Source organism: Papaver somniferum, chromosome 1 (genome assembly GCF_003573695.1).
Source record: "Papaver somniferum cultivar HN1 chromosome 1, ASM357369v1, whole genome shotgun sequence".
NCBI lineage: Eukaryota > Viridiplantae > Streptophyta > Magnoliopsida > Ranunculales > Papaveraceae > Papaver > Papaver somniferum.
Window position 1 is genome coordinate 2,714,325 of NC_039358.1, and position 21,179 is coordinate 2,735,503.

Genomic DNA, 21,179 nt, shown 5'->3' on the forward strand with positions numbered 1-21,179 from the left:
ACCACCTCCTTCTCCATCCTCCTAAACGGATCCCGGGGCCCTTCATTCAAAACCTCGAGAGGGCTAAGACAAGGTGACCCCCTCTAACCTTATCTCTTCCTCATTTGCATGGAGATCCTTTCTAGGTTGTTAGACAAAGCGGTGTCGGAAAAGAAAATTTCCAGTCTGAAAATAAACAAAAAATGCACCCAATATTTCCCACCTATTCTTTGCTGATGACTGCTTTCTTTTCACAAAGGCAGACTTAGGGGAAGCAAAAAACCTGCTAGACATCTTATCTAGATTTGGAGAAATTACGGGTCAAATGATAAACCTTCAAAAATCCGGAATATACTTCAGCCAAAGAATTCATCTGAAGCACGGAAAAATCATAGCTAAAATTTGAAAAGTTCCCTTAATGACAAAAAATGATAAATACTTAGGAACTCCTCTCTTTTTTGATAAAAAAAGAAAAAAAACTTTTGAGCCCCTCCTTCAAAAATATTATGCTACTTTGCAAGGTTGGAAATCAAAATTACTCTCTCAAGCGGGTAGAACGGTGTTAATAAAATCTGTTCTACAAGGTTATCCTACTTATCAGATGCAAATTCTGGATCTTCCCAAGGAAACACTGGATCAAATGGATAAATTCAAAGGGACTTCTGGTGGAATAAAGATAAGCCCAAAAAAAGCGGAGGTTATTTTAAAGCGTGGGTAAGAATATGCAAACCAATTTCTCAAGGAGGTCTGGGAATTAAAAACCCACATCAATTCAATATAGCACTCTTTACGAAATTGGCCAGTAGACTTATCTCATAACATGATTATCACTGGGCTAAACTGCTGAAAGAGAAATATTTCCCCAATAACGACCCACTAGAAGCTTCAAGGACCTCAAATTTATCTTGGATTTGGACAAGCATACAAAATGGTCTAAGTCTTATTAAAGGGAATTTCGTGTGACAAGTAAAAAATGGAGCTTCAATTAAAATTTGGGAAGATAAATGGGTACCCAATGAAGACACCATTCAGCAACCGTTGGTTTCTCCTGATCCAGTCCCTCAAAGAGTAAGTGATCTGATTACTCAAGATGAAAATTGGGATCATGATAAACTAGATAATCTCTTCACACCGGATATAAAATAAAAAATCCTAGCCATTTCTCCTAATGCTCAAGAACAAGATATGATAAGATGGCGACATCACTGCTCTAGAAGTTTCTCAGCAAAAAATACCTACAACTTCCTTATAAAAGAAGATCAAGAAAACAACAACACTATTGATTTTCCCTGGCAGAAAATCTGGAAAATCAATGTGATTCCTAGGATTAAACTTTTTATTTGGAAATTAGCTCAGAAAGCACTCCCAACCAATGCCAGGCTAGGAGCTCATTATAAATATTTTATTACGGATTTCCCTATGTGCAACTTTCAGACTCAAGAAACAGAGCAACACCTTATAAGATCTTTCCCTTTTGCTAGAGCTATATGGTTTGGGGTCTCTTTAGATACTGTGAACGCAAGAAGTAACTCAGATTCAATAGTAACCTGGATTAAAGAGTGGATCGCAGGACCAGATTTCAATAAATTCTCAGATAAGATCGCAACAATTTCCTGGTTCATCTGGAAGTATAGATGCTCTGTATTTTTTGATAAATTAAACCCAAACCCCAATTCTCTTATAGAGCAGATTAATTTTTTTTTACAACAATGTCCTCAAGAGGATTTCCACAAGAGTAAAAGGATACAACCAGGTATGAACTTCAAGGAAAAATGGACAAGCTCAACTTCAGATTGGATTATATTTATAGATGCGGCTTTTAAAAAGTAAAATTCAACCATCGGGTAAACTTTTATACTTTATTTAGTGGACAACGAGGCTTTTATGCACATAACAGCTGGATCAGATAGGGCTACTTCGGCTTTTCATGCAGAATCAAAAGCTTTATTGAAGGCCTCTTCTTGGCTAAGTGAGAATATCTTATCCAGTGTCTCCTTAGTCACATATTGCAAAATGCTAGTAGAAACCATCAGAAAGGAAGACAAGATCCCAGATTGATATGCAAAGAACACCATCAAGGCAACTCATACAATACTACAAAAGCTCCCTCAAGCTCAGGTGCACTATATTAATAGAACTCCGCAGCAGACCACGTAGCAAAGGAAGCTCGTGCTAAAAATACGAGGAATCTCTCAACCCAAATTCATCTAAGGATTTCACAATCTAGTGTGATATCCAATGTGTTTGAAAAAAAAGATATTGTAAATCTTATGTCCTCTATTACTTGATTAATATATTACATTTTCCATTAAAAAAAATAAATATTTTATGATCACAATTTTGTATCACATGAGGTAATCATGGTTTATTCGTCGCATGCAGTTACACCCAAATCTCTATATTTGGTTCTTCGATTGATCCATGCAAAAACTCTTAACAATCAATTACAAGATAGCTCATCCCTAGGTCGATGGCCTTCCAATCTTAGATATGCAACTTTCACGCTGGATCCAAATTTGCATACCCACAAGAAAACATAAGACAATCAAAACCAACTAAATCGTGCACTTTTGCTCCTTTTATGTGTTTAGGAGTTTTTTTTTGTTTGTTTCTTATTAGTGTATTTTAATTTACTGGTAAGTTATATACAAAAGGCACTTGGTTTTGATTTAAATCGGTGTGTAAGATAGTCAATAAGCAACCCAATGGGCATAGAGTACTTCTCGATTTCTACCACCATCTACATCCACATCCATCTACATACACAGTAGTAACACTAACATGTACTCAAATACTCATACAAACATTATGGAATTATTTTCTCTCACATTTTCTAACATATCTCATTACAATAAGCATTCATTTCTTTCACAAGAACAAACTTTACCACCAGAGCCAGCAGCAGAGACATTGCTCTCCAACCTAGGTTGATGCATGCCAAGATCCCCACTTAAATGCTCCTTCATTTGTTTCAGACGTAGCTACCCAAAAAGAAAAACACGCTGCAATCAACACACTTACAAATAAATACTCCTGAAACACTTGGATTGCTAAATTATCTCGGGAGATTCATGTACAACAGTGTACTTGTGTTGGAACTAAACTGTCCAGAATCAAAGTCTGAGACACCATAGAGATCTGTAGGCTGAGGCACAGGTGGTGTTGGTTTTGTATTCTTTTCATTGCTTGTAGACCTTCTCAAATCTTCCAGTTCAGCTACCACTTGTTTCATTGTCGGTCTTTCTTCACTCTTCAAAGCAAGACATCTCTTTGCGATCTCTGCACACGCAAGGATATCCTCAAACTTTCCCTCTCTTAGTACTTGAGCCTCAAGAATTCGAACTATATCGGTTTTTGTTGCCATCGATAAAATGAAATACGTCGCAAGATTTCTTTGTTCTTCAGATCTTTCAAAAGAAAGAGGTTTCTCAGCTGTTAAGAGTTCTGCCAAGATTACACCAAAACTATAAACATCACTTTTTTCTGTTAATTGACTAGTAAAGAAGTATTCTGGATCCAAATATCCTAAGGTCCCTTGAACTAGCGTCGTTAATTGGGTTTGGTCCAAAGGAATCAACCTTGATGCTCCAAAATCAGATACTTTTGCCGTATAATTTTCATCTAATAATATGTTAGCAGACTTGATATCTCTGTGAACGATGGGTGTAGAAGCTGCAGAGTGTAAATATGCAATTGCATCTGCAGTTTCAGTTGCAATCCTGAGGCGATTTTTCCAGGAAATGAATGATAACTCACTTCTACTGCAGTGTATATGTTCATAAAGGGTACCACTAGAGACGTATTCATAAACAAGCAAAGGAACTTCAGTCTCTAAACAACAACCTAAGAGCTTTACCACGTTACGATGATTAATCCGGGTTAGAATAACAACCTCATTTATGAATTGCTCAATCTGAGTCTGGTCAAATATTTTGGACTTCTTAATGGCTACTTCTCGATTATCTGACAAGATTCCCTTGTAGACTGTACCATAACCTCCTTCTCCAAGCACCCGGCTTTTATCATAATTGTTGGTTGCTATTTCTAGCTCTTTTGCAGTATATATCTTTGTTGATTCAACACCACCTTCATCTGAGGGTACGTTCTGTTGTAATAGCAATCCACCGTTTTGCTTAAAGAATTTCGCTTTGAGCTTCATTTGTTCTCTTCTCGTTATGAAGAAATATAACCAAGAACCACCAACTATTAAAAACAAAAGCCCTAAGCCGATACCTGCATCAACGAATCATTTAGTATAAGTTTATATAATTTATGTTATTGTGACACATGACACATCCATCTTCCAAAAACAAAGAGTGCTGATACATATTCATTCTCATCCGTACTACCAAATCAAATTGTTATCTGTATAAATCACTAACAAGCAAGGGAGTAAAACTTCATTACCAAGCGAGACAGTTAATAGTACTGATTTCCTGGTATAGCAACCACGACCATCTTTCCTCCCATCGCCAAGGCTTCCCTCTGGACAAGAACAACTGTAGCTCCCTATAGTATTTGTGCAAATCCCTTTACAGGGATTGTTGTTTTGGTCCGCACACTCGTTCATGTCTGTTAAGCAAGAATAACTACAGCTTAATTCATATGGCATATGGGTCTAACTAGAATAAAGACACAAGAGAGTAAATTATTCATATACAGTAATAATTATCACAATTGGTCCATGATAAATATTACCTTGGCATCCAGGACTGAGGTAAGGGTTCCCCTCGTAACCCTCATAGCAAGTGCAACGATACCCCTCGTTGTTATCAGAATTGATGCAATTACTATTCTCTTTGCATGCCAAGTCTTTCTGTGCTTCTTCACACGTCTTATTTCCTATTGCCCAGTTAAGAACAAGGGATAGATTACTCTCTTTAGCAATAAAATCAGTGGAGGGAAGAAGGAAATCAGATGCACGAAACATATACTGGTCTTGCTCGGCCAAGATTGCATAACTACAATTGTTGAAAGACCAGACTTTTGTATGGTTGTTGAGGGTAAACACGTTCGCCCCAAACCAGTTTATTCTCTTGGGGATGGTCAACTCGCAACAACCATGTCTTTCACTACAAGACCTTTCTACAATTTCTTCTTTGCTACCACATGATGATGTGCACATGCCTTCATACTTAGTTTCTTTCTTGTTACGATCCACAACATAACCTTGGAAAGTGGTGATAGTGTCGCAGCCAATAGCAAACAACCTATTTTTGGTGTATGAGAATGTAAAAGGACTCCTTTCTAAGCTGTACGATATTTCATTAGATGAGTAGTTGTTGGAAATCGTTTCTCCTACCAGCACACCGGACTCTGTGAAACATCGTCCGGCAACCTGCTTATTTCTCACTCGAATTTCGGATTCTGATATGCTTAAAACTTGCAGGGAACCTTTGCCTAGGAAGGGCTTGGGAGGATCAAACGAAGTATTGCAGGTGATACCGTATCCAATCCAACCTCTATTAATGGAGCACCCTTCTCCACCGGCAGCATCAAATATGCCAAACGGATAAGGTATACTGACATTCCCACATTTGGCTGGACAACCTGGTTTTGCCTGCATAAATGATGACGCCGCGGTCACCATTCCCGACCTTGCAGATATCACAAATACCCAGCAGGAGATGACCAGTTGAAGTAAGAGTGGCGAATACATGGCAATTAGTGCACTAAATAGATCTGTTTTGCTTCTTACAAGAGAAGATTTAGAAAGATGGGATGGTTAAACTGATCATTGATCAGCCATATTTGTAGCAACTAGCCAACTAGTACTCCATATTTTATGACTTTTGAATATCAATCATTTATGATTAATCATATTATAATATTCAATCATGTGGCAACTGACTAAGTTGGTCCGAATTAGTACCAGTTCATTTTTGTACATGAATTTGGTTTTCCATGAAGGAAATTTGATTTAGTAAATGAAGGAAAAAAACATTTAATTTAGTTGAATCTTGGAAGAGCTCATTTTATTTAATTTTCTGCAGGCAAATTTAGGTTCCACCCCTCGGACAAGCTTAGAGGGGCTTTGCTGCCAGATAGGATTTGATTTCTCCTGTATATAGTACGGTTTTGGACTTTACCGGAACCGAAACAGAAAATGAAACATATATCTTGTAACAAGATTTTCCTGGAAAGTTGCCTGAAGTGGTTTTTAACAAAGCTAGTTTATCCTCCATTCTCAAACGTGGCGAAAAAAATGCTTGTAATAAGTCTACCTTCCATGAGCTTGTGCTCGATTCGCTCAAAAACCATTGTTGGCAAACCTGGCATGTTACTTGCATTTAACTGCTCCTCCATATGGATGATCCTCTTTAATTATCTGCCTTGGCTAATTTGTATTACATTACTGGCACGGATTAGTGGCGTCCCATATATAAGATTTTAATTGAGGCCATTTTCATAATTTGATAATCAAAGAAGAAAAAAAAAGCTTTGTTTCACCCACCTATCTCTCTATGTCTATTCTTGCAATCGATTGTAGTTTTTAATAAAATTTTTATGACTTGGCTGAAAAAAGTCAATACAATTATCTTGCACTAATCTTTTCGGTAAATTTCATTATAAGAACTTGCTCACAACGTCTATTGAAACACCGAGGGAAGTTAACAAAGTCTATCGAACAATGTATTATGGCAGAAACGGAAGGGGAAATGGAAGAGCTCAATATCGAAACCGTGCTAAGGATAATAATGTCTTTACATCTTTTTAAGAAATTAATGGATTAATCTGTACCTAGTTGACTCGACTGAACTAACTAGTAATTTTGTATGAGTTTCTGGATTTAACTGTTTTTTCTGTAGTTTTTTCATTCCTTACTTGGAAAGTGGCATTCACATAACCTTTGGTTGAGTTGTTTGAATGCTTTTAAACATAATTAATCATAAAAATTCAAGGTGACCAAACTTTGTGGTACAAAAACCCGTTCAAATGTTGGGATCCATTAAAACTCCATCTTAAACAAAATTGATACAAAAACCCCAAATTTTTGAAAATTGATACAAAAACGTCGAATTTCAAAATTGGTTTTATCAAATTTTATGATGTTTCATTAAATTCTTTGGGATTTTTGTGGAGTTTTCGTGTTATTTTTGTTTTGATGGATTTTTTGTGGATGGATAGTGACACATTTGGGATTATAACTCGCGGACCGACTTTTAAAACAAAAACTCTGTTGCAACAAATACTTTAGGAGCAGGGGGTGTACACTTGCTACCCCGTCCATTGGTCTTCCAAGCCTAATTTTTCCTCGTAGCCTAATAATGCTTTCTAGCTACCCCTAACAAAACTTTACTTCCGTTTAGTCTAGTTTTTGCCTCAGCCGCCCCTCCAGGACGAGAACTCTTTAAGACTGTTCCCCAATAGTGTTGTCAAGCCATCGACTTTTGTTATCAGAGTCGTAACGAAATTTAAGAGATCAGCAGACGTATGAGTTAGCCAAAGGAGAGACTTGTCATTACATTTTTCTTGAATTACATGGGCCGTCACTTTGGATTAATTATTTGGGCCTCTTGTTCTAGAATTACATGGGCCGTCAGTTTGGATTAATATTTTTGGGCCTCTTGTGTAAGATAGACAACCAAGTACAGACGTACCCTCCTCATCATTTCGGCTATTTATTTTTAGGCGAAACTTGTTTTCAAGAGTATGTTTAAGCTGCATCTAAATAAACTTGGGATTTTTGAGCAATTCATTCTGAAACGAGAGATCAGTTGGACTGATAACTTCAAAAGTATATCAATGATAAGTCTTCAGAAAGGCTCGGTATTGACGTGCTTTTCTTTTTCTTATCTAAATTTTGTATGTTCAGATATATGGTATAATTCAGTTTTGTGAAATCTCTCATATTTCCGTGTCTGATTAAGGTATTCATGAACTCGATTTTGGAAGGGAATCATTTATAACTTATAGTGATGAGAAGCAATAGCTTGTGGATGATGCTATTACCACGTAGCAGAAACGTATAAGATGGATCGTAATCATGAAAAAAACTTTGATAGATCAAATAAACATAACCACCTCATCAAATAAACTTTGATTAAGAGTTTCCAGACGTTGTAAAAGCCACTGATTTGTAGAAAAAATGTAAAATGAAGGACTAGCATTTTTGTCGATGAGACTGAGACTCTCAGCAAAGAATCTGTCTTCCTCATCGAAAGCTCTAATAGTCATGGCTCCTGCAATGGATTCCCCAAGTTGGTTTGCCACCAACGACTTTGTTTTCCCATTAATCCTCATCAACTCATTTTGCAGAAGCTGAGTAGTATCTCTGTCAGGAAAAATGTGCAATACCATTCATTAAGTTATTTCTGTCTTAATTTTTTTTTGAGGCGCTGGAATAAAATAAACCAAGGCTTACCTGCGAGTATATCACCAAGCATACCATGGGTACGGTGACAAACAGAACATCCAACTGAAAATCAATTGGCAATGAGTGGAGAGGCTCGTAGAGTTATAAAGGCACGAGTAGCCTCGTAGAGTTATAATCAATTGCCCACACAATGTGGAACTAATAATCTCAACATGCCTCCACATGTGTAGCCTCGTTGGGTCTAACACGTGGACAATAAATCGGATGATGCGAAATAAAGGCACGGTCAACGACTCGTCGCAAAATAACCTGCTATGATACCATGTTAAAGTCTGCGGGCATCCAACTCAAAACCAATTGGCAATGAGTGGAGCGCCCCTCCCATATTATATTTTAAATTAATTAAGCAGATTATATCGATGCGGGACCATTGTCCTTTCACACCAGGTAATGACAGCCATTACCAAAAGAATGTATTAAGCGTATTCGCAATTGCTAGTACAAAACTGAATGGAACATCTAGGTCAACAATAGATGAATCAGAAGACACCTATAGTTGAGAAACGTAGAAACATCCTTTAACTTCGTGTGCATACTTACACCTATAGTCAAAAATCTTTAATACATAATTGCGATTTCGTAAAAAGCTACGGGTTCATGAAAAAGAGATTTCAATAGCTTTGAGAACAAGGACTTAGATGAACGGATACCCAGACCAACTGTAGGAAGAGATCTAACAAACAACCAAAATATAGAGATAAACCCCATCAGCAAGTATATTTCGATCACACGCAGTGTGCTGACTTGAGGGTTCTCTACTTTGGCAGCCATCCAAGAATTCTGGAGAATTTGGCTAACAACAAACATAAGATGGGAGACAGTTGCCAAAGAAATGTAAAAGAAGCCATTGGCTTGATAAAGATATTGTAGGTACGGCTTCAAACAACTGTTTCCAGATTCTCGCTCTTCTTGCTTAATCAACTGATTCTCAAATGCAACTGGTTCCACAGTCTCTTTAGCAAGCGGAACGCAAGTTTGGCGAGAATTTACCTTAGCAGGTAACCTGTCACAGTTGACTGTATCTTTGTGTGCATTCACAAGGTCCGAAAACTCTTGGCTGGAGCTCATTAACAAATCAAAAGAAGCTGCATGTTGGATTCTCCCATGTGACATCTGTTAGGTAATTGAAGACTAATTAATTATTTACTAAAGTTAGCCGTGATATTTTAGGAAGGGGTTTTCTAAACCGGTTATAATTTTTGGTGGCCAAGTTTGTAACCTATATAAATAGGTAATTAGGCCTTATAAAATTGTATTGTGTAGAAAACGATTAAGAGATCGGTGGGAGATTTCTTGTATATCTTTTACGGCTAAAGCTAGGGTTTCGTTGTGAGAGCATATTGGTGAGGAACAAGAGACATGGTTATCGTATCGGGTAATTGTTGCGGTGTAACCAAGGGTTTGCTGGGATTCACACAACGTTGTAATCGTTTTTCTTCATAGTGGATTTGAGTTGGTGCGGCTCAAAGTGGACGTAGACAATATATACAAGTTGTATGTATTGGTCGAACCACTATAAATCTTGTGTCTTGTGAGTTGATTTATCTTTCTCGTATTTTCATAGTTACTTGTGCTTGGTTTACTTATTATTCATCATAATATCTCAAGATCCGTTATTCCGCGGTTGTCAGTGATTTCATAAGTAAATCTTGACAACTGGTATAAGAGGTCGGGTTAGAGCTTTAGGGTTTATCGTAGTACGATTGGAGTGGGAGTTATGGGTGATAATAACGAAAGTACGGTAGCTAGGGTTAAAGTTTTTAATGGGAAGAACTTTGTGTTTTGGAAGTCTCAGATAGAAGACTACCTATATGAGAAAGACCATGATGATCCATTGGGTGGAGTTACGAAAAAGGGAGCACGCAAAGACGATGAATGGACAACTCTTGATCGCAAGTGTGTAGACGTGATGCGTAGATGTCTAACGGAGGAAGTCTACAATAATGTACAAGAGGAAACTAGTACGAAGAATCTTATGGATAAACTTGAAAAGTTTTATCAAAAGTCATCAGCCTCGGGGAAGATCATGTTGTGTGAACAATTATTCTGAAGATGCAAGAAGGCGAAGCGATTTCAGCACATCTTGGGAAGTTTAAATCAATTATTTCTCAGCTTTCAAAAGTTAGTATTACTTTTGATGATGGAGTTCAAGCTTTAAGGTTGTTGTCGTCATTACCAAAGAGTTGGGAAACAACAAGAACAACCATTAGTAATTCCGCAGGTAGCGAGAGGTTGAAGCTTGATGATGTGCAGCAAAGGTTAATTGTTGAAGAGGAGAGAAGAATAGAACAAGGTTATGTTTCTAGTTCTTCAAGTTCGGCCTTAAGTTTGCAACAAGAAGATAGAGGCAGGAGTTCAAATAGGAACAACAACAACAAATCCAGATGGAAGTCTAGAGGAAAGTCTAAGGGGAGTTCTCAATCCCGTCCTAGAGGTGTTGTTGATTGTTGGGCGTGTAAGAAAGTAGGACACTTCAAGCGCGATTGTCCGGAAAACAAAGGTGTTAATAATGGTGGAAACAAAGGTAATGAAGAAGAGGGAAACATAGTTACAGCTGCGGAACCGGTGAAGGTCCTTTTTGGTAAAAAGAAGGTGATTATGAAAGGTTTTCTACTACTCTCTGAGGACAAGCAAGATGAGTCTTGGATTATAGACTCGAGAGCTTCTGTCCATGCAACGGGTGAAAAGAGTATTATGATCTCTTATAAAGAAGGATACTATGACCAAGTATTTTAGGTGACGGTGAAGCATGCGACATCATTGGTTTGGGTGATGTGATCTTGAAAGTCAACGGTTCAACGTGGAAATTAAAGGATGTACGAAACGTTCCAAAATTGAAGAAGAACTTGGTGTCTGTGTGCCAAGTTTTGTGATGATGACTGTGAAGTTGTGCTTACGAAACACAATTGGAAAGTGAAGAAAGGAGCTATGGTATTAGCTCGTGGAGTTAGAGTCGGTACTATATACCGGACTTCAGATGGAACTACTTTAGCAGTGGCTAGTAGTGGTTAAGACACTAACTTATGGTATAGAAGATTAGGTCACATGAGTGAGAAGAACATGAAGATTCTATGTTCGGGAGGATATCTACCTAAGGTGAAGTCTGTTGATATGAGTTTTTGTGAAGACTGTGTTCTTGGAAAGCAAAAACGGGTTAGTTTCAGCAGAGGCGGCAGAGCCTTGAGAAGTGATAAACTTGATTTGGTTCATACTGATGTATGGGGACCAATTGATGTTACATCTCACAGCGGGTTCCAATATTATGTTACCTTTATTGATGATCACTCAAGAAAGGTGTGGCTTTACTTCATGAAGAATAAGTTCGAGGTGTATGAAGTGTTTAGAAAGTGGAAAGCTTTGGTTTGAACAGAAACTGGTCTGAAGTTGAAGTGTCTAAGGTCAGACAACGGTGGTGAGTATGACAAAACAAAATTCTTACAGTTATGTGCTACAAATGGAATTCGTTTGAAGAGAACAGTTCCAAGGACGCCACAGGAGAATGGAGTAGCAGAACGTATGAATTGGATGTTGAATGCGCGTGCTAGGTGCATGAGGTTGCAGTCTGGTTTGCCCGAGACCTTCTGGGAACATGCAACAGAGACGGCTACTTATCTAATCAATATGACACCTAGTAGTCCATTAGATATGAAGATACCAGCGGAGGCTTGGACCGGAAAAAAGGTAAATCTCTCATATTTGAAAGTTTTTGGTTGTGTTGGTTATGTTCATCTTAGTCCTGGTGAGAGGTATAAGATAGGTGCTCAAGCAAAGAAGTCTATATTTCTTGGTTACGGAAATGACGCTTTTGGGTATAAACTTTGGGACTACGAGGGTCACAAAGTTATTAGAAGTAGAGACGTCACTTTTAATGAGAATGAGATGTACAAGGACCGGAATAAAACACAAGTTGAATATGTCGGATCAAGCAACGTCGATAAGGAGTTGTATATCGATATTGATGATGTTTCTGGAAAAGGTGTGGTACAAGAAGGGCACGGTGTTGCTGATGGCGGAGAAGTACAAGGTGAAGAGACTTCTGCTGCAGTGGGAGTTACTCCTATAGTTCCACAAGAAGTACGAAGATCATCAAGAACTCCAAAACCAAACCCAAGGTATGCTCTGAATTATCTATTACTTACGGATGAAGGTGAACCTGAAGATATTAAAGAAGCACTAGCGGCTGATGATTCAGGAAAGTGGCAACTTGCTATGGAAGATGAGATGAATTCACTTGAGGAGAATGACCCTTGGGTGTTAGTAAAATTACCAAGAGGTAAGAAGGCGTTGCATAACAAGTGGGTTTATCGGATGAAGTCTGAAGAAAATGGAGATATTCGCTACAAGGCGAGGTTGGTTGTGAAAGGTTTCCAGCAAAAACCTGGTGTTGATTACAACGAGATATTTTCTCCAGTTGTGAAGATGACTACTATCAGAGTAGTGTTAAGTCTAGTGGCTTCGGAAGATCTCTACCTTGAACAATTGGATGTAAAGACAAATTTTCTTCATGGTGACCTTGATGAAGAAATTTACATGAAGCAGCCAGAAGGATTCATAATAAAAGGCAAGGAAGAGATGGTGTGCAAGCTAAAGAAGAGTTTGTATGGTTTAAAACAAGCCTCGAGACAGTGGTACAAGAAGTTTGATAACTTCATGCATAGAGGTGGTTACTCACGGTATAATGCAGATCATTGTTGTTACTTCAAAAGGTGCGGTTCTGACTACATCATATTATTACTGTATGTGGATGATATGTTGGTTACCGGAACATCTCTACAAGAAGTTGAGAATTTGGAGAAACAATTAGCAAGTGAGTTTGCTATGAAAGATCTTGGTGAAGCAAAGCAGATTCATGGTATGAGGATCATAAGAGACAGAGCTAAGGGTGTACTTATGCTTAGTCAGGCTGAATATATTGAACGAGTGTTGAAAAGGTTCAATATGGAGAATGTTAAACCAGTTAGTTCTCCACTTGGAAGTCAAATTCGTATTTCAAGTATGCAGTGTGCGAAGACAAATGAAGAAAAGGAGTAGATGCCTAATGTACCATATTCTTCGGCGATTGGGAGTCTAATGTATGCTATGGCGTGCACGAGACCGGATATTGCACATGCAGTGGAAGTAGTGAGTAGATATGCAAACAACCCAGGAAAACAACATTGGGAAGCTGTGAAGTGGATTCGCAGGTATTTGAGAGGTAACACAAACGTAATATTATGTTATGGAAAAGGTGGTTCTATATTGAGGGGTTATGTGGATGCATACTTCGCAGGTGATGTAGATAAAAGGCGAAGTACGACCGGTTATGTTTATACTATGGGGTCAGCTGTAGTGAGTTGGAACTCACGGTTACAGAAGTTGGTAAAATTGTCTACTACGGAAGAGGAGTACGTAGCAGTAACAGAAGCGAGCAAGGAGATGATTTGGTTACGAGGTTTGTTAGCTAAGTTGGGAAAGGAACAATGAGATAGTGTTCTGTTTAGCGACAGTCAAAGCGCTATACATTTAGCCAAGAACTCAGCCTATCATGCTAGGACGAAGCATATAGATATCCGTTACCATTTCATTCGGGATCTCTTAGAAGAATGAGAGTTGAAGCTCGAGAAGATTCTTGGTTTGAAGAATCCAGTGGATATGTTTACCAATGGAGTTACATCAGACAAGCTAAAGCTCTGCAAGGATTTAGTTGGTCTCTTAAAATGAGGATCTGGGAGAGGAGCCGCACTGACATGAAGATATTTTAGCACCGTCAATCCAAAGTTGAAGAAAAGGAGAATTGAAGACAATAAATAAATCTTCAAAGTGGGAAATTGTTAGTTAATTGAAGACTAATTAATTATTTCCTAAAGTTAGCCGTGATATTTTAGGAAAAGGGTTTCCTAAACCGGTTATAATTCTTGGTGGCCAAGTTTGTAACCTATATAAATAGGTAATTAGGCCTTGTAGAATTGTATTGTGTAGAATACGATTAAGAGATCGGTGAGAGATTTCTTGTATAGCTTTTAGGGCTAAAGATAAGGTTTCGTTGTGAGAGCATATTGGTGAGGAACAAGAGACAAGGTTATCGTCTCGGGTAATTGTTGCGGTGTAACCAAGGGTTTGCTGGGATTCACACGACGTTGTAATCGTTTTTCTTCATAGTGGATTTGAGTTGGTGCGGCTCAAAGTGGACATAGACAATATATACAAGTTGTATGTATTGGTCGAACCATTATAAATCTTGTGTCTTGTGAGTTGATTTATCTTTCTCGTAATTTCATAGTTATTTGTGCTTGGTTTACTTATTATTCATCATAATATCTCAACATCCGTTATTCCGCGGTTGTCAGTGATTTCATAATTAAATCCTGACAACATCAACTGTAAGGGAAACAAAACGTTGAGCCAAAAAAGTCCTGACTGAAGGGAAATGAAGAACCCAAGATTGCAGAAGATATTATGCTGCAAACTTACCAAATCAGAATCAAATGCGGGAAGGAATTCGACTTGGTGAGTCACAAGTAACACTGTCTTTTCTGATAAAGCTCCCATTACATATTCCTGCACAATACAGATTAACTACCATATTCATGAAAGCGAGATATACATAAACAAAAACATATATTGCAATAAGTGAAGAAATGAAAGTTCACATTGAATAGGCTTGTAGCAGTAAGGGCGTCAACTGCACTGAATGGAACATCAAGGAGATATACATCAGCGTCTTGATAGAGTGCACGAGCAAGTTGAATACGCTGCTTTTGGCCACCGCTAAGATTAATTCCTCTTTCTCCAATTTCAGTTAACTATAAGGTAGCATCTCAAGGTTCTTTACCAAGGAACACTTTTTCAGTGTTTCTTGGTATTTTAGCTCATCCATTGCGCGACCAAACAGGATATTCTGTTGTATACTTCCTGACTGGATCCATGCAGTCTGGGAGACATATGTCAGTTTTCCATGAACTTGAATCTGCAGAAGAAAAGAGAAAAAGAGAGATTAAGTACTTCATATGACATGTTTATGATCCAAGAAGGGAAAAAAACACTTACCGAGCCTTCAACCTCTGGCACCTCACCAAGAATTGCAGCTAGGAGCGTTGATTTACCTGCACCTACCTCTCCACAGACTGCAACTTTCCCACCTGGTTTGACCTCTAAGTTTATGGATGTTAAGGTACGCTTTGTTGGATTCTCTTCCCACGAAAATGTAGCAAACTTCACATGCATGGCATGGTTATTTTGTGGCTTTCCTTGTTTAGCAAGCCTAATATCTCTACTCAGCAATTCCGGTTCAGCAAGAAACTTTGAAATACGTTGTAACGCAACTTTTGCATGAATTACTGCTCCAATAACCTGAGGGATTGATCTAATATTATTCTTAATGATGCGCAGAGTTGTTATGAATGTGAAAACATTCGTAGCACTGCGAGGAATTTTAAGAAAGTAACAAGCTCCAAAAGTAGCAGATGAGACTAATATGGGAGCTGACCAAAAGAAAGTTCCGTTGTATGCCTTACGCAACTGCACAGCTGACAACCACTTGCATTCTACTCTCCTCAGACGCTCAACATAACAGTCTTGAAATGTATCTCCCAAGCGTACAGCTTCAACACCTTCATGTTCAAAAGTGCTTCTGACATTGCCTTAAGCCTCCTATCCCGAGCAACCGCAAGCTTAGTCTGGAATCTAAGCTGCAATTTGGCCAAGGGACCATTGCATAACACGGTAAGTATTATAATGATCAACGCTGCAAGTGTTGCAATCCCCACAGCATGGACAAAAATTAATAATCCAAGGCATGTCTGGAGGACCGTTGTCCATGTCTGGTGCAACTGGTAACAAAATTCGCCTATTCTTTGAGCATCTACTGTTACATAATTTATCATTTCCCCGGCTGAATGTGTAGTCTTGGCAGCATTAGACAGCCTGAGTTGTGTCCGATAAATGGCTGCTGAGAGCAGAGATTTGATTCTGACTCCCATTAAACCGCTCTGAAAGTACCACTGACTCATCGATACCGACTCTAGGAATTTTATCAAAAACAATACTATGACCAGTACAAAACCTTCATGTTTAAAGGTTCCCTTTCCTTCCGTAACCTTAATCAAACCACCGACAAAATAGAGGACTGGTCGAAAGAGTGAGTACCTTAAGAAGCGCAAAGATGCCAGATATCAGAATTTCTTTCCAATAGCATGAAGCCATTGCCCGTAAAATTGATGGCGGTTTCGTTTGCTTTTGCTTATTGAATTGTTCCATGAACAACAAATAACATGTTTCTGCTCTATCCTCCTTCCGTAACAATGGAATATCATCGTCTTCAAGTTTCATTTTCTTCTTAGCTTTGTTCATTAATGGATTTAACCACCAAAAAGACAATCTACTCAGTAATCCAGCATTGGCAAAAGGAGTATAATTGATCTGAGTGTTCAAGTTATTATTATTCATCTCTAACTTTCGATATGCTTCAATCTTTTACAAGGACATGCATTCATCTGATCCTCTGTGTGCCTTCTTGCTTCAGGATCAACCCGAACGTGCATTTCAAAAAATAAAATATGCATATCTTAATTAGCCGACCGGTATGGCGTGTATAGCACAAACCACGAAGGGACAGTACAATGCGCACAAAGCAACAAATAAAAGATGTTTATCACGTTTGGATGCATTTAAAAAAGAAATCATTTGTTACTTTATGTTACCTGGCTAAATGGGTGTCTATGGATTTTTTCATCCACCCCAAAAAGAATGATAAGGGATGTCTAAGTTTGATGAAATTACCATTTTACCCCTATCAAATATTAGTACTACTAATTTGTCCCATCAAACCCTAATCATAAAATTAAAAACTAAAATCAAAACCATAAAACTAAAATCATAAAATTTAAAAACTAAAATCAAAATCAAAACCATAAAACTAAAATCATAAAATTAAAAACTAAAATCAAAATCAAATTCATTTCCATCTCCACTTCAACTGATTCTTCTTCTTTTCTTCTCAACCCAATCCTATAAACTAGGTTTTAGTAACATAAAATTGCTCAAAAATTGAAATCAAAATTTTCCTCGTTTATCAAAATCGGTTAACGTTAATGTATATGTGATCCGATTGCAAATAGAAACGGTTTATGTTCATGCCCACAAAGACCGATTGTCCTTGATATGTTTTCTGGTTCGAGAAATTTGAACCAGAATCAGATTACATTAGCACTTATAAAAACCGATTGTTGATGTATAATGTTAGAATCAGAGTTTATATGTGTGTCGAGTAAACCGATTGTTGTTCTCAATTTTTCTGTATCTTTTTTTTTGTTAGAATTGGATTACATGAGAATTCTTATAAACCGATTCATGTTTATGCAGTGTCAGGAATCAGTTTTTACGTATGTATCGCGTAAACCGATGCTGGTTAACCCATTTTTTTCAGTTAATACTCGATCATAAAATGAGTACGAAATCATACTCGATTTCGTTTCATTAACTCGGGTATAGAATGAATTTTAATTTTATATGATGTTTAACAACACATAATTCACAGATAAAAAAGAGAAAATTTACCCACAATCTGTTTACGTTCATGCCAATACAAACCGATTATGGATAATCGGTTGATTTTCGTGTCCATATAAACCGATTCTGGGTAGAAGCTAGTTTCAAAAATCTCTGTATGTTTTTGAGGTTACAATAGGTATATGTTTTTGACAACATATACCGATTCTGAGTTGGTGTTCTTCAAAAAATATTCCTTCCTTGCAATCCACTTATGGTGATAACCAAAGTTAATTTCCCGGGCTGGCATTCCACATGTTGATGTCCGGTAAAAGGTCTGGTAGTTCGTTCGTGGAAGAGATGATGTCTCCCTAGCTAGCTATATACCGTGGAAGAAAAGCGAACAAAGAGGATTCATAATTCTAGTAATTAGGATGCAGCTGGAAAACTAATCAGTGAAAGATGCAGAAAACATTTCCATCAAGGTACGTACCTCCAATATATTTGTATCGTCATAATGTTTTTTTCTTCATCTTCTTGTACATGGAATTAATTTTTGTTTTTGAATTCACCATCACCACAGAGAAACTCTAGAGACGGAGTCGAGGAAGGTTTCTTGTCACCGAGAAGTTCGTCATATCTCAAGCTGCAAAGTTCTACCGACCAGCACCCACACTGACAGTCAAAGAATAGAGCTGAACCATACAGATCTAAAGTCTCTTCGACGTCTATAGACTCAAAGTGGTTTGTTGTTCGATGACAAACGATGGAAACAACAAGGAACGAAACAAGTGATTGATCAACTCAAGTCATCTTTGTCACGTACGCTCGACTACTTCTTTCCTCTTGCGGGTCGAATGACTATTACTCAGCATGAAGATGCTATTTTCTCTGCCTACATTAACTGCAACTCAGCTGGTGCGGAACTCATTCATGCCGAAGCAGATGTAACCCTGGCTGATATACTCGAACCAACTTATGTTCCTCAGATAGTTTACTCCTTCTTCACTATGGACAATGTACTGAATTACGACGCCTCCAAGCCATTGCTTTCCATCAAGGTAACTGAGTTGATTGACGGTTTATTCATCGGGTGTAGTATTAACCATGCTGTTTGTGATGCTACATCGTTTTGGCATTTCATGAACTCATGGTCTGAAATATGCAGAGGTGGCGGCGGTTTAACTAGTCAAATCTCACAACCTCCTATTTTCAAACGCCGGTTTTTAGACGGCACAGAGTTCATGATTCGCTTTCCTTTCCCTGTCCATGAGCTTAACACAAAACCATACTACCCACCTCCATTGGAAGAAATAATTCATTTCTCACCCGAAACCATAGCAAAACTCAAAGCCAAGGCCATCTCCATGAGTCCCGAGATTAACGCTCACAAAATTTCTTCATTACAAGCTGTGCTAGCACACATTTGGATAGCTGTAACCCGAGCTAGACGTTTAGACCCAAATGAAGAAACTAGTGTCCAGATAGCAATTGGTAATAGACCTAGAATGAACCCTCCATTACCTGAATTCTACTTTGGAAGTTCACTCACGACTGGCACAGCAACAGCTAAAGCTGGGCAGTTGGTGGATAAAGGTTTAGGGTGGGGAGCATCATTATTAAACCAAGTGATTGCGTCCTACAATGTCCAAGGGATTCAAAGGTACAGGGAGACTTGGTTCAAGAAACCTGACTTGCCGTCTGCTCATGATTTGATATCAACAACTAATTTGAGGGTCGGGTCTTCACCTAGATTCAATGTTTACGTGAACGATTTCGGTTGGGGTCGACCACTAGTTATGCGGTCCGGAAGAATGTAAAAATATGAAGGGAAGCTTTCAGTTGACCCTGGTCCAGTCGAAGGATCTATATGCGTTGATGCTAATCTTCCTATTGAATTGTTTGAGGCTTTGGATAGTGATCCTGAGTTCATGGATCGGGGTATCACTCACTCACCGCAATTTCTAAGGGTTTAAATTCCTCAGTAATTTATTTTATTTTTGAGGTTGGGGGTTTACGTATCCTTTATGTACACCACGAAGTAGGGCTGTGAATGGATCCGGTTCCTCCCGGTACCATACTACTCAAAACCGGATCCGATTAATTTTATCGGTTTCAGATCCTAACGGTTCCGGACCGATTCCTGAATTAATGGATCCAGAACAGAACCCAATTAAATAATCGGGTACCCACCGGATCCGAATAATTAATGGATATGTTACTTAAATATTTTGAAACCAAGTTCTCGGACTTAAAAATCCACATTTCTCTTCTATGCAATTCTGAAATCAAGTTGGAGTGTATATCAATTTTGGAATCAAGTTGGAGTCTACGTTTACCGAGAACAGAGACAGCACGCAAGACTAAAATTAAAATGTACAGATAGGAATAATCCATCGGTACTACCATCTATTGGTAAAAACGAAATTTAAAGAGAGAAGTTAAATTAAAGCCTAGATAAGTACAGATAGGAAAAATCCTTGTGGAGTAATTAACAAAAGGATTTGTTGCTCCTTTAATTTAGCCAGAAACTACAAAAGTGTTGGTTGCTTTCGAATTTTGTATCACTGAATGTGGCTTTCGCCAATAACAACACAGCCATAATAGTACTACTTTAATTAGCAGTATAGATAATAACATTTGCAGTTGAATTCTTGAAGAGGATCCATTAATTATTTAGTTTGGATGATATGTGGTATAAGCAACGACATCTCGTATCATTCTTAAATAAGATATTAAAACTAAGAGTTAATTAGTATTTGGGTCGTAAGTTTTGGTATGTCTTAGTGTTTGGGTCCTAAGTTTGTCGAATTTAATGTTTGAGTTGTTGACTCGTTAGTCAACCAAGTCAACTGACGATTTAGGTCAAACCGTTAGTTATAACTGACTCCTGTTAGTGAATATATTTACTAAGCTTGCCACTAAGTTAATACACCACCAGCTCCGTAATTATGGTTAAATTTTTTTTTTACGGAAATAAGATAGGATCTCTCAATGAGATCATGGAATTCCCAGTAGTCTAGCAAGTAAAAATTACCAGCCAGATACATGAAAGTTCAAGAGCAAATTTTGCAAAGGCATGAACTAAATTTAATGATGCAGAAAGAATAACAAACTGGATTACGTGAGAATGTTTTCATCACAAATTTGATATTAATGTGGTGAGGGATAGTGGGGTGGTGGAGGGGGATAGTGAAGTCGAGAAACAGGACTACGTTGTTTAATGAAAAAAGGAATGAGAGCGACTATTGAAGATAATATTCAGCTATTGTTGATACTGGACAGGTATGTTTGGTTTTTTGTTTTGTGCGATTTTGAATTTGGGTTATGTCAAATCTTGCTCAAGTATTCTAGCTCA

At 38.0% G+C, this 21,179-nt stretch overlaps 2 protein-coding genes and 1 pseudogene across 2 annotated transcripts; 1 reads left to right on the forward strand and 2 right to left on the reverse strand.

Moving 5' to 3' along the window:
• Nucleotides 1–3,034: 3,034 nt before the first annotated feature.
• LOC113303281 (wall-associated receptor kinase 2-like) lies at nt 3,035–5,569 on the reverse strand. Its single transcript, XM_026554815.1, has 3 exons — nt 4,678–5,569; nt 4,387–4,551; nt 3,035–4,212 (listed from the first exon to the last, which is right to left on the reverse strand). Exons 1-3 carry the CDS (start codon nt 5,567–5,569, stop codon nt 3,035–3,037), a joined length of 2,235 nt encoding a protein of 744 aa, XP_026410600.1.
• Nucleotides 5,570–7,986: 2,417 nt separating this feature from the next.
• LOC113311318 lies at nt 7,987–16,780 on the reverse strand (annotated as a pseudogene).
• A 1,898-nt stretch (nt 16,781–18,678) lies between these two features.
• LOC113318828 (uncharacterized acetyltransferase At3g50280-like) lies at nt 18,679–19,641 on the forward strand. Its single transcript, XM_026569711.1, has one exon. It carries the CDS (start codon nt 18,679–18,681, stop codon nt 19,639–19,641), a length of 963 nt encoding a protein of 320 aa, XP_026425496.1.
• Nucleotides 19,642–21,179: the final 1,538 nt, after the last annotated feature.

Bases quoted from the DNA above. Each gene is read 5' to 3' on its own strand.
- LOC113303281 (XM_026554815.1), bottom strand. From the start codon at position 5,569: ATGGTGACCGCGGCGTCATCATTTATGCAGGCAAAACCAGGTTGTCCA. The intron at 4,552-4,677 runs GTAATATTTATC...CTTGCTTAACAG, and splicing joins CCTCAGTCCTGGATGCCAAG to ACATGAACGAGTGTGCGGAC. The intron at 4,213-4,386 runs GTAATGAAGTTT...TCGTTGATGCAG, and splicing joins ACTATTAACTGTCTCGCTTG to GTATCGGCTTAGGGCTTTTG.
- LOC113318828 (XM_026569711.1), top strand. From the start codon at position 18,679: ATGACTATTACTCAGCATGAAGATGCTATTTTCTCTGCCTACATTAAC.